The sequence below is a fragment of the Cnephaeus nilssonii genome (genome assembly GCF_951640355.1).
Source record: "Cnephaeus nilssonii genome assembly, chromosome: 1".
In the NCBI taxonomy this organism is placed as follows: Eukaryota; Metazoa; Chordata; class Mammalia; order Chiroptera; family Vespertilionidae; genus Cnephaeus; species Cnephaeus nilssonii.
The window spans coordinates 95159627-95172029 of record NC_137072.1 but is presented as its reverse complement, the minus strand read 5'-3'; the positions used below and the strand labels follow the sequence as shown (position 1 = coordinate 95172029).

At 47.2% G+C, this 12403-nt stretch overlaps 1 protein-coding gene across 2 annotated transcripts in view; it reads left to right on the top strand.

The window, feature by feature from the left end:
• Positions 1 to 6795, top strand: part of TBC1D1 (TBC1 domain family member 1) — a 214962-nt gene extending 208167 nt beyond the window's left edge. For both annotated transcript variants that reach the window (XM_079794360.1, XM_079794361.1), the window contains 2 exons: positions 1930 to 2103; positions 6296 to 6795. In XM_079794360.1, the coding sequence (XP_079650486.1) occupies positions 1930 to 2103; positions 6296 to 6481 (360 nt within the window). In that variant the 3' untranslated portion in view covers positions 6482 to 6795. The remainder of the gene's footprint in view (positions 1 to 1929; positions 2104 to 6295) is intronic.
• Positions 6796 to 12403: the final 5608 nt, after the last annotated feature.

The window sequence follows — 12403 nt, the reverse complement described above, 5'->3', positions numbered from 1 at the left end:
CTGAGGGCCCTCAGTGTTTGGGGACCCAGGAGATAATGGTGCCATTAAGCAGAGACGATTATGACCCGATTATAACCCGGGCGGGTTCCTAGGTATTAATGGAGGCCTGAGAGTTTATAGCTTCAGGCACAGTTGAGAGCCAGTAACCTCAGCTGATCATCAATCTGTATAAAAGGCGAGACGTTTTGTTCCCAAGTTTTCCAGATTAGGAGCTCCTTTAAAAATAAATCTTGGTGGAAGAAGAAAGGTAGCTGTGTGTGTGTGTGGCATTTGTACTGTGCCCCATTTATAGTCACACCCCAATGCCACGCAGTCTCGGTTTTACTGTTGGCGGTTTTCACTGTTTGAGCTGTTCCGAAGGTCCACGCTGTGGCATCCTGTCATTTTGCTGAAGCGCGAGCTTGAATGTGCGGGTTTCACAACAAATGTGTGGAAGCAGATCCCTTAGCTGAGTGAGCACCTGCCTCTTGGCTTGCCAGGCAGGTGCTGGGAACGTCCGTAAGTTGTCTCCTGTAACTCCCCCAGTGATGCTGCAGCCCACGAACTGATCCTGGGAGAGGTCAAGAGACCTGCTCAAGGTCATTCAGGGAGTCGCCAGTGGAGCCGGGACCTGAGACTGACTCAAAGCCTCTGAGTCAGTTTCCTTGACTGAAAATAGAGATGATAATCTCTGCTGACCTCTCGGTCACTCTGAGGGATTGACTGAGAATGGGGTCAATACAGTCAACAGCGCACACACATGCCACCAGTACAAGGTGAGATTTTCAGCATAGAGAGACTTTGTGCCTAACTAGTATCCATTGAATTAAACTGAAAACCAGGAAACTGAGAAATTAACCTTAAGGGAGACAAAATGAGATTGTGGTGAACGCTGAGCTAGTAATCATGGTTTTTTAAAATTGATTTCAGGGAAGATAGGACTCACCCCTGTGAGGGCCATCAGGGGAAACAAGCTCTCCATTGGTTTTAACTGTTGGCCTTTCTTCTTCAGTAAATGTGCTGAAAAGTCCATTTCTGCTCTTGTAAAGCCTAATCATTCTCTAACAATGTATTCTGATCATGTGGCTTCTTTAAGTGATGACTGAATTCTCAGATTCCCCGGGGTCCGTGTTGGGTGCTGAGAGGCTCAGCCCCATGGTGTTTTCAACACCAGGAAAGAGAGGAGGCGCCTGGGGCGGCAGCCTCTGCCCTCTGACCCCCTTTCAGCCCTGCCCCCGCCCCCTTCAAGCTCAGTCTCCGAGAGAAAGTACAGACAGACCACTCACTCACTCGTGCACTCGGGTTGTTTTTCACACGGGTGGTTTTTTCATCACTGTTACTATTATGGGAAGGAAGGCAGCGCAGGCATTGTTTCGTATTCACTCATCTCTGTGGGTGACATTTGAGTTTTGGCTCATTTCTGCATGTCTCGTGTGCAAAGAATGGTTTTCAGTAAACAGCTCCATTACTTAGCTGTTCTTGTAGCTCTGAAAACCCAGCTGAACTATAATTAAACTTTGACTCGGTGACTGGGCAGATAGGGCTGCGATGCTTTTGTTTTGTTTCCTCCCTTTGACCCGTAGTTGATGCATCTAACTTAACAGAGTTTTCAGAGAAGAAGAAAATAAGTCCTGGAATCAGAGCTCAAAATAAATGTTGTGTGCCTTTGTAAAAACAAGGTGTTGACTTTTGGAAAATGAATATCAGAGACCATCCTTACTGTTCTCTTAGGCTTAGTTCCAAATGCTTCTTCTCTCCTTCCCTCCCAAGTAAAATGATTCCTTCTCAGGGCAGAGAGTTTCCTTTAATTATCACTAATAGACCAGGCACAGAGTAGGTGTTTAGTGGGTCTCATTGATATGGTCACGTGTGTGTGTGTGTGTGTGTGTGTGTGTGTGTGTGTGTGTGTTTCTCACTTTCGGTGCCTGATGACTTCTCTGCATTTAACAGGTGTTTGAGATGGACATTTCTAAACAGTTACAAGCATATGAAGTGGAGTACCACGTGCTTCAAGAAGAACTTATTGATTCCTCTCCTCTCAGCGACAACCAAAGAATGGACAAATTGGAGAAAACCAACAGCAGCTTACGCAAACAGAACCTTGACCTCCTGGAACAACTGCAGGTAGAGCATATTCAGGAAGCAGCTTCCTGCACCCCGGTAGTTCATTAACTCAGCAGGCTGGGCTTTCCCACGACCGCAGGACCTTTCTGCCCAGGTCCGCTTAGAGTTGGGATCAAAGGTATCCCAGGAGTCCTGGGCCTTTCTCTTAGGCAGCAGACAGGCGATCCTTTGCTGAGGTCAGACAGCTTTCTGAGGGGCTGTTTCTGCCATTAGCAGGAAACAGGCCCAAAGATGAACTTGCGATCCAGACTCCGCGGAGCTCTTAGCTGAATGCCAGCAGTTGTGCTTTGAATAATGACAAGAGAAGCAAAGGTTTGAGCTTCTATGAGCAAAATCAGCCAGGTCCACAGAGGGATGTTAAAGGAGGAAGGCGACACCGACATCTACCTTGCAAAATCAACCTGGCGTGGCCGGTATGGCTCAGTGGTCGAGCATTGGCCCATACACCAAAAGGTCACTGGTTCGATTCCCGTTCAGGGCACATGCCCAGGTTGCGGGTGCCCGTCAATGTTTCTTTCTCATTGATGTTTCTGTCTCTCCCTTCCGCTCTCTCTACAAATCAATAAAGACATATTAAAAAAATAAAATTTAAAAAGTAAACCAGGGCATAGGATCATGATACATGTGTCCTTGGTGCAAATACCAAGACTTGATTAATGAAGGACACAATTGTCCACTCTGGAAGCTTCCATTTTAACATGGATGCGTGAGGATGAGGACACTGTAGATAGGCAAACACTGATTGTGTGCACAGAGGGTGACAGGAAGCAAGGGCACAGGGCCGCCCAGAGACCTGGTCTCCCCACGTCCCCACCCACGCTTTCACCGGGACAGACCGCTGACCGGCTCTGTCCTGACTCCCTTGTTTGTGTGACAAGGACAAGAAGAATACCTAACAGCTTAGCGCAACAGCTCCTTTTCCAAGCAGATGGAGTAAAGGAGCCACACGGTCTACTTCTTTAACATCAGAAATGGGTGGTAATGCTGTCAGAGTTAAGGGATTGTTTGTGGAGTGTTTACAAAAAATTTCTTTTGAGTTTCCGCAGAAAAAAATACATTCTCCTCCTCACCCCACCCCCGAGTATGCGTTTATGCGCTCTTGGGCTGACCTGAGGATTAGCTTTCCTTCCCGGCCTGAGCCTCTATTTCCGTCCATAGGACGTTGCCCCTCTGCAGACACAGGCTTGGCAGTGACATGAGGAAGGCCAGCACCTGAGAGCCTAGTAAATCAGCCGGGTCTGAAGTGCGTTTCCCTCCGCAGGGATCTGTCCCCATAGACCCGAGGAGATACTTACTCCTGGAGGAACAAAGAAAAATGCTTTCTCCACCCAGTCCTGCCTGCCCGTCACATTCGGAAACGTAGCTGCTTCTCTCCCCCGTGACTGAGATGTCCTAACTCCAAGCGTGTCTGTGCGCAATCTCTCCGGGACGCCTCGGCCGTCATGTGTGGGCAAGGTTCAAGGGGATTCAGAGCTTTATCTGGCCTGTCAGGGTCTGCAGTGTAGTGGGCATGTCAAATGCCTTCCGAACAAACAGTGGGCCCTGAAATAGAACAGACGGAAGCATTTCTCGCAAAGCTCAGACTCGCGTTTGCGGCGCTTGGCTTGTTAAGATAGGCAGAAGGCTCCTTTTATTGGGCTAACGTCCGGGAGGGTTTTGTGCGTGTGTGCGATGAAGGGTGGAGAGTAAGTTTGTGTGGCTTCTGTGATACCATCCCTTTTACGAAGAGAGGGTGCTGTGAAAAGCTGCTCCGAAATCCGCATTCCTCAAGAGAGGCGTCGGCGGTAATGGTAACAACAGGCGTGCTCCGTGCAACGTTCTTTCTCGTGACCAAGCGGCTCTGTGTTTCTGGGGGTGTCATTCAGGACCGCAGCTTATGCCAGCCCACCAGGACTGACCGAGGCCTGCTGGGCGGCGCCAGGGGCCACCAAGATCCGTAAGACACTGCTGCTCTCAAAGAGTTGGGGTGCGGACTGTGTTGTTGGTTTGTAGGTGCTTGGATGTCCTGTTCCCATGACCCTCGAGGGCTCACATGGGGCTATTGCCCTTCAGCCGGACTATAAGTTCTGTGAGACGCTCACCTCCGTCTTTTTTTTTTTTTTAAGCAGTTTTCAGAGTCCAAGGCTAGGCGTTCAATACCATGGCTAATTTTTCAACATAAATCTTATTTCTTATTTTTTATTTTTGCCAACGTATCAAAATTGACCCATGTTCTAGCTTTGTTCTGCCTATCTAGTTATTAGACATCCCAACGCCCCACTTATTCTCTTGGTAACACTTAAAAATGCTGTCTAGCAGCGGGAGACCAAACGGTTACCCTGTTTGGTCCAGTAGCACCCGTGAGGCGATCTCATAGACATGTCAGGTGGTGCCAAATAATAGCGGATGGGCGTTTTTCATCATAATCAACCGCAAGTCCTTGAGCGCCAGGAGCCAGGCGCGGTGGGGGGCAGCCCCCTGTGCAGGATGAGACCTGCTTTCTCAGGGGAGCGCTGCGGTCTCGCTGGGGAGACCTGACGCTCATGCGGCAGTAAGTGGCCCTGCAGAAAGCTCCCTGCGGAGCTGTGGGTGCCCCTGGTGTGTCGTGGGGCTTCTGAACAAGCGATCCTCCCAGGACACGCCGTGGGGCCTGACCCAGGCCTCGGCCGAGGGTAGGACTGTGCGGATCAGAGTCCTGCTTGGAGGAACACACCAGGCATGAGCACCCCGGCCTGGTGGGCAGACAGACTTAGGGTCCCAGTCCTTTTCCTTCTATTTGGAGTGTCCCAGTAGCATAGCCCAAGCTAGACTTTGAGTCATGAGTTGTCTGTCCAGCACTAGTGTTATCTTGTTCAAAACACTGTTTCTCCTGTTTGAAAATGAGAAAAAAAAAATAGTACCATTCTTCCCACCCCTCGAAATAAATGGGGACCTGTAGCGCCTGGGCTGGATTAACCACCCGGTGACCAGAGCACAGCTGGGAGCCAAGGCCCAGGCTAGAGAGGCCTCGGGACAGCAGGGGGGGCGGTGGTCTTCTCAGGAAGCCCTCAGCTTCGCCAGAGCCAGCTCACTGGTTGCCTGGAAGCCTGCCCGAGTGCATGCAAGAGAGAAGCACCTGGAAGTTCAAACTGACACGAATGTCGTGCTGGCCACTGAGGACGTAGGCCAGGTGGACATGAGGAGACTGCTTAGCTCGCGGAGGTGGTGACCGGTCCGAGAGACCCTGCACAGGAGCCTCTTAGCAGAACGCTTGGCTATTCACAGCGCCCCACACATGTTCCAGGGTGAATGCCCATGCTCCTTGACATAGTGATATCTTGTCACTATACGGAAACTAGAAAGAACTTCAGATTAGTGAGCTATTGCTGCTTGGGCCTTTATGTGGAATCCCTTTTGACTGTCAGTTTGAAATCAGTTTGTACTTGTAAATACACTGAGTGGCCAGATTATTATGATCTCTGAACGCATAATAATCTGGCCACTCAGTGTATATCCTATATAATAAAAGGCTAATATGTAAATTGCCCCCTCGACCAGGAGTTCGACCAGCAGGCAGGCTGGCCAGCCGCCCCTGTCCCTTCCCCCTGGCCAGGCTGGCCGGACCCCGCCCATACACGAATTCATGCACCGGGCCTCTAATACACACACACACACACACACACACACACACACACACACACACACACGCACACACGCGCACACGCGCACACACACGCACACTGAGTGGCCAGATTATTATGCATTCAGAGATCATAATAATCTGGCCACTCATGTAGATGATGTCGTCTAAATAGGCCAGGCTGTGCTGCAGTAATAAGTAGAGCTCCAAATCTCAGTGGTGGAGCACAGAGGTCTTTGTCTCCGAAGCACCACCTCTTCTCCAGGAAGATGCTGTGGCCATATCTGAGCTGCCACCCCTGTAGTGTGTGGTTCGGAGCTCGGGCTCCCCCTGCATTGTGAAGCCACCACCTCAATGTATAGCTCCCAAAGCAGCCACAGCAGGGGACAAGCTCTGGTGGCCCAGACTACCTGCAAGGGAGCCTGGGAGATGTAGTCTTCCTGTGTGGCCAGAAGAACTGACAGTACCCAGTGGAGTCCTCTCTGCCAAAATGTGGCTCCCCAGCTCCCCAAAGGCTGGACAGGGGAGTGTACTGTGGATCCCCCTGTGTTGTCACTGAGCAATGACAGGCTCATGTTTCCTTTCACTCTCCAGGTGGCAAATGGTAGGATCCAGAGCCTGGAAGCCACCGTCGAGAAGCTCCTGGCCAACGAAAGCAAGCTGAAGCAGGCTGCCCTGGCCTTGGAGCTGGAGAGGTCAGCGCTGCTGCGGACGGTGGAGGAGCTCCAGCGGCGGACCGCAGAGCTGAGGGCACCCCAGCCTGACCTCATGCAGCCCTAGCCCACGGGCGACTGACAGCATCTCACCGGGGCACGGCCCGAGGAGACGTGGGACACCATCCGACACTGTCCAGGCCTTAACCGAGAGAGACAGAAGCTGCTGGAGGGAGAGAGTGAAGCGCGGAGCATGCTTCTCAGGGAAGAAACGGGCTCGCCAGCACGCGGAGTCTTCTGAACTGAAACTTGCGGATCAGGGGGATGAGTGTCCCCGAGTTTTTGTTGTTGTTTAGGTTCCAGTGGGTCCTGATGACTGTAATCAGTAGATTTAGACGGCATGGACATGAATAAATGCACTTTTATGTTCTTTTTTCAGTATTACTGTGTTTGTAAAGAGCATTCTTCATACGGTGGCATTGCAAAAGCCCGAGGGCTCGAGATGATTCCTCTGGCGAAGATGGGGGTCCGTCGCTCTCCCACGGAGGGTCGGTGTGACTGCTCCCTCAGCAGCGTCGGCAGGTGCGCAGGTGGCCCTGGTCCGTGCTCGGTATGGAAGGCCAAGATGACCATCAGGAAAGATCAAAAGCGATTCATTTAAATTTGACATCTTGAATTTGATCACTATTCTTGGTATTTAATGAAGTTCCTTTTTTAAAAAAATCATATTTTCATACATTTTTTGCTTAGTCCTTAAGTATTGATCAAAGTTAGTGTAGATGAATGTTTCATGGGAAAATCAGCATTTTTAAGACTCTACGAGGGATTGCTCGAATGCAACCTGCAGTTGTAGAGTCTGAGATATTTATTTCTTTGTGGTGTTTCATATTCTTAGAAGTTGAGTTGTATATTTATTTTTGCAGCTGTGTGTCCCTTTGAGCCTCCACTCCTTGGGAATCTGATTCTTTGCAGAGGTAGCAGGGCACAGCAGCATTTTTTAGGGGTGCCAGAGACTTGGGGACTTTCAAAAGGAGATCAGCCTACAATTGTAATCAAATGTATGGCAGCTGAGAGCAGTTTTCTGGAGGTAGGATGTGTGTTTTGAACATAATTCCCAACACAGTGACCCTCTCCCTACCTCAGGACGATGAGGTCCTTGTGCCTTCAATATGCAGAAAGCTGCTCAGAGCTGCCCTGGCTTCACCTCGTCACTGTGTGGGGCCTCCCGTGTGCGCTCTCAGAGTCCACGTGTCCTTACAAGGGGTGGTCAGAGAGGAACTGTGTAGGCACATTGTCACTTCCTTGACAGCAGAATCATTGCTGGTCTTGATCATCCTAGCCCAGAGATTGTCAACCTTTGTCATCTCATGGCACACACAAGCTAATTACTAAAGTTCTGCAGCACACCAAAAAACATATTTTTTGCTGATGTGACAAAAAAAATATATATAATTTTGATTCATTCACACAGGACGGCTATTGTTGTGTTGGTTGTTGGCATTTTTCTCTTTGACAATCTAAGGGAAAAGAGGTCAGTGCCCCTGACTTAAATAGTCAGGTATTGCATGTTTTAAAAATTCCTGCGGCACATCGGGTAAACATCGCTGTCCTAACCACTTCTTCTGTTCCACAGGAGTTTCTTTTGACCCTTTTAATTAAGCTTGAGGTGAAAGGAAGGATTCTCATATTTGGAGCCATTGTCAGTCTCCCCAGACATTTCAGAGGAAGACAAGCGTGCTGCCTGAACACGTGGGCGCTATTTGAGACCTTTCCTATTTCCCATGTCAGGATAGCAGTTCTCTGCATAAACCAAGACGACAAGCCCAGTGGCCTTTATCCCAGGTTGTTCCACCAGATATACTGGGAGTTAACATTGGAGGGCTTCTTCCCACATATTTTACTGTTTGATGTTTAATAATGTTGAAATCTGGACATCTTCCGACCATTACTCAAAAGCATTGACTCTACATTAAATAAGAAACAAGAAAGCAATAAAATAATTTATGTGCACACTTTTATGGTGTTTGGGCTGTGTGGTTTTTTTTTTTAGAAACTTTGGATTTTTGCTTTTCAGCCCAGGAGTGAAGGAATGCCTCATGAACACCTGTGGGTCAAAGTGTGAATGTTACCTCACATCCGTGAAATCATTTGAAGTCTTATGTTTTTAGTATTGCTACCCAAATGCTTGTTAGGTTGTAACACCTCCACGCAGGGTGTGATAGCAGCACCAATGAGACCAGCTCCATCGCTTGTACATGCCAGCGAGTGCTACTATGACATCGCTGGGCAGAGGGGACTGTGGACATGAGCCTGTGGGAGCAGGTCGGACAGAGTCTCGCCTGTGACTTAGCCGGGGAAAGAGAAATGCATAGAATCAACTCACATCCCTGCTTGAGGATGAGCAAAGGCAAACTTTAAAACCAAGTACGCTTCGTATTCTCCCCAAACACACTCGTGTGTGCACTTCACGGTTGTCTTTCTTTGATACCATTTGTGCCCTCTGAGACCTAGAACATGATGAGCCCTCAGGAAGCCCAGTATTAGAAAACATGCATAAAAATTTCTTTAATGTGGAATACCCATTTTGGGGATTTGTGTTTGGTTTGGTTGGTGAAGCAGGGGAGAAGTGTTACTCTGAGTGCTATGGAAATCAGAATTTGTTACAGGAATTAGACCCAACACAATCGTGGGAGGAAATGAGAAGTGAATTGGCAGAAGGAGGTGTGCGAATTGGGGTGTGCCAACCAGCTCCTCATCTGAGAAGCAAAACACACATTTCCTGCTGAAGTGGGCCTGGGCAGGTGGTGGTCTTGGAACTCTATGGGAAGCTGGTGCTGCAGTGTGGTGGCCACCAGGGGGCATTTACAGCCAGATGCCTAGTGGTGAGCCTGGGGCCACCCTAGGTCAATGCTCAAGGTCAACACTTGGGAAGAAGAGATGGAAGTGGACCAGAGGAGAATGAGGACAGGCACCTCTGCGTCTGTTAGTTGCCATATTTGACAATGGTGACCTTCAGAGAAAAATGGCCATTGCTTCACTTTTGTCTTCCAGATCGCACACAAGTACCTCTGTGAGCCAATTCCAATGTACAACCACTCAGGGAAGGGAACTCTGTGAAAGGGAGTTCTGACCTAACTCAGATGATGGTACAAACCACAACAGTTAATTTTGAAACCTGACTAATTTGAATGATCTCATGCACGGGTGAGTCTTTATGGAGGCCCTCCATCTATCTATATAAAAGGCTAATATGCTAAGTGTCCTTCCCTCCGCCCGGGTAATGACATTACGTAGCAACACCCAGCTTCCTCTCCCTAGCGACTAGCCTTCTTGCAGTGTCTGCAGCCCAGGAACACCACTTGCTTTATAGTCAGGTGGAAACACTTTACACTGTAACCAGATGTCTCTGAAGCGTTTTCCTGTGCCTCATCTCATTTGATCCTCACAGAAGTCCTGGAGTAGGAAGATAGGATACTCGGTGAATCCTATTTTCTTTTCATTAGCCGGAAAACGGAGATTTAGAAAGCTTAGAAACTTGACCCGACTGAAAAGAAGTAAGAAATGGTGGACCTTGAAAATGACTTCAGGTTTTCTCACTGCGCAGAATATAATCAAACACTGCTGCAGTTAAATATTTTATCCTTTGTTCTTCCTGCGTGATCTACAATAAAAACGTGCTTTGTGTTGATATTTGCTCCTGTGTTGCTGACAATTACCTGAAAGAGAAATTGGGGTGCTTCACTGGGCTGTAAAAAGTTTAGCTAAATCAGAAAGCAGGTCTAATTAAGCAAGTTTATTCTATATCGATACAAGGCTAAGTTGACTCGCGCATGCGAGATAGATATAAAGCTCTCGCTGGCGCCATTTGCACACATGTGTTTCCATCTGTCATTGTTGATCATAAATTTGGTTGACACTTCTATTATAGAGAAAGGGCAAATAGCAATATTAAAATATTTCTTCTAACTAATTTCCTTTCAATGTGCATGAATTCATGCACTGGGCCACTAGTCTAAATATATATGGCTAGGCATCCATAGAGTTCAGATCCACAGATTAATTTTGACTTTGAGAGTCACTGATGATGCCACATTAGAGACTAAAAACTTCACCAGACCACTGCTGCCATCCAGGATGCCTCCCGTCCTTCATCTGCTCCCCTCTGTCAAGTGTTACAACAGCTCTACGAATTAAAATCCAGTGGGAAAATAGTTTACAGGTCACATTGTCTTAAATTGAAACTATGCTTTAAGGGTTTAGAATAACTCAGAATAATCTTGGACTGGGAGAACTCTGAGCAACTTCCTACTTCATACTAGACATCCACATCCCACCTCATTTGATAGGAGAAAAAGTGAGGTGAAAAGAGGCTCAAGGTCGCCTAATGGTTGGCTACAGGATCCGAGCAGACCCCCAGCCTCCTGCCAGCTTCATCGTTGACACCACCCAGCTTGAATTGCAGAATTTTAAGAATCATTTCTGATGCCATCAAGATTCAAAACAAGGAAAAGTCTGTGTCAATTTTCACAGGGTGGCCTATATAGTAAGGAGCCAAAGTCAAGTTTCCTCCTGAAATGTGGGATCTCCAGGGGCCTTACTTTATCATGAGTGAAACCCCGGGGTTCTCCAGCCCAGCCCTACGTGTGCGCTCGGAGGCAGAGGAATCCTTTGGCAACAGGGTCTGCATCGATGGGTCCAATGTTTGTTCTTGACAGCCTTTTGTTTTTTACCTTTAGACTTTTGAAAACCCTTGAATTGTAATGCTTTTTAGAAAAAAAAATATCAACCCAGAATTGCCTTAGTTTATATAAAAGGGAAAGCTTCCATTATGTAAAGTTGGTTTGATTGTTTGTTTTTGCTGCAATCTTTAGAAATTATCAGAATGATTAGGGAAATGTAAGAGTTAGGATATAGAGCAGTCACAAACAGTCATCATCTGAACCATTTGAAATTATAACAAAAGATAAATGTTTTAGGCTTCATAGACATCTGCCTTCATTTAGGTTGTCCCCTTATAAGCACAGTGTCTGAGGGTACACCACTGTGTGTATTTTTTTTTAAATTTTGTACATGACTGCATTTTATTACAAAATAGAAGTTTTATTTTTTTAAATATATTTTATTGATTTTTTTTTACAGAGAGGAAGGGAGAGGATAGAGAAAAACATCAATGAGGGAGAAACATGGATTATCTACCTCCTGCACACCCCCCACTGGGTACGTGCCCGCGACCAAGGTACATGCTCTTGACCGGAATAGAACCTGAGACCCTTCAGTCCGTAGGCCAACGCTCTATCTACTGAGCCAAACCGGTTATGGCCAAAATAGAAGTTTTAAAATGAGGTCAAGACTTGGCCAGTGTAGCTCAGTTGGTTGGGTGGTGTCCTGTGCACCAAAAGGATGCCAGTTCGAGTCCCAGTCAGGGCACATGCCTGGGTAGTGGGATCAGTTCTTGTTAGGGAGCTTGTAGGAGGCAGCTGATCCATGTTTCACTCTTACATCGATGTTTCTCTCTCCCTCTCCCTTCCTCTCTCTCTAAAAAGCAATAAAAATATTTTTCAAATAAATAAAATGAGGTCAAATAGTTTTAAAATATCAGTGATAAAAAGTTGACAATCCCATGCTTTTAAGAACAATAAACACTTTATTTTAAATGTTGTTCTAAGATACAGTAATGTACACATCAGTTTCCAAGTTGAGCCTAGGTTGATGGTTGGTTTTAAGGCAGTCCTGTGGCTTCCAAAATCCAGTAACTCCGTATGGAGGAAGAGCGCTGCTGGCCACATTAAGCCATGGAGCGCATCAATTCACTTCGATTCACCAATGATGCAAAGGTTTGTGTTGAAATCTGGCTAGAAAATTTCCATCTCTGTTGGCAGACTATTTATTGTAAACTAATCAAACCATGTCAGAGTTTTAGATTTTTAAACCAAGGATTTTAAAGCACTCAAACTCTTCATTTGGAAAGTTTTGAACAAGTTAGAAAAGCATTTCCAAGATTAACACTCTCACATGGTGTTTTGGCCAGAAGGTGACCTAAACAATGGAA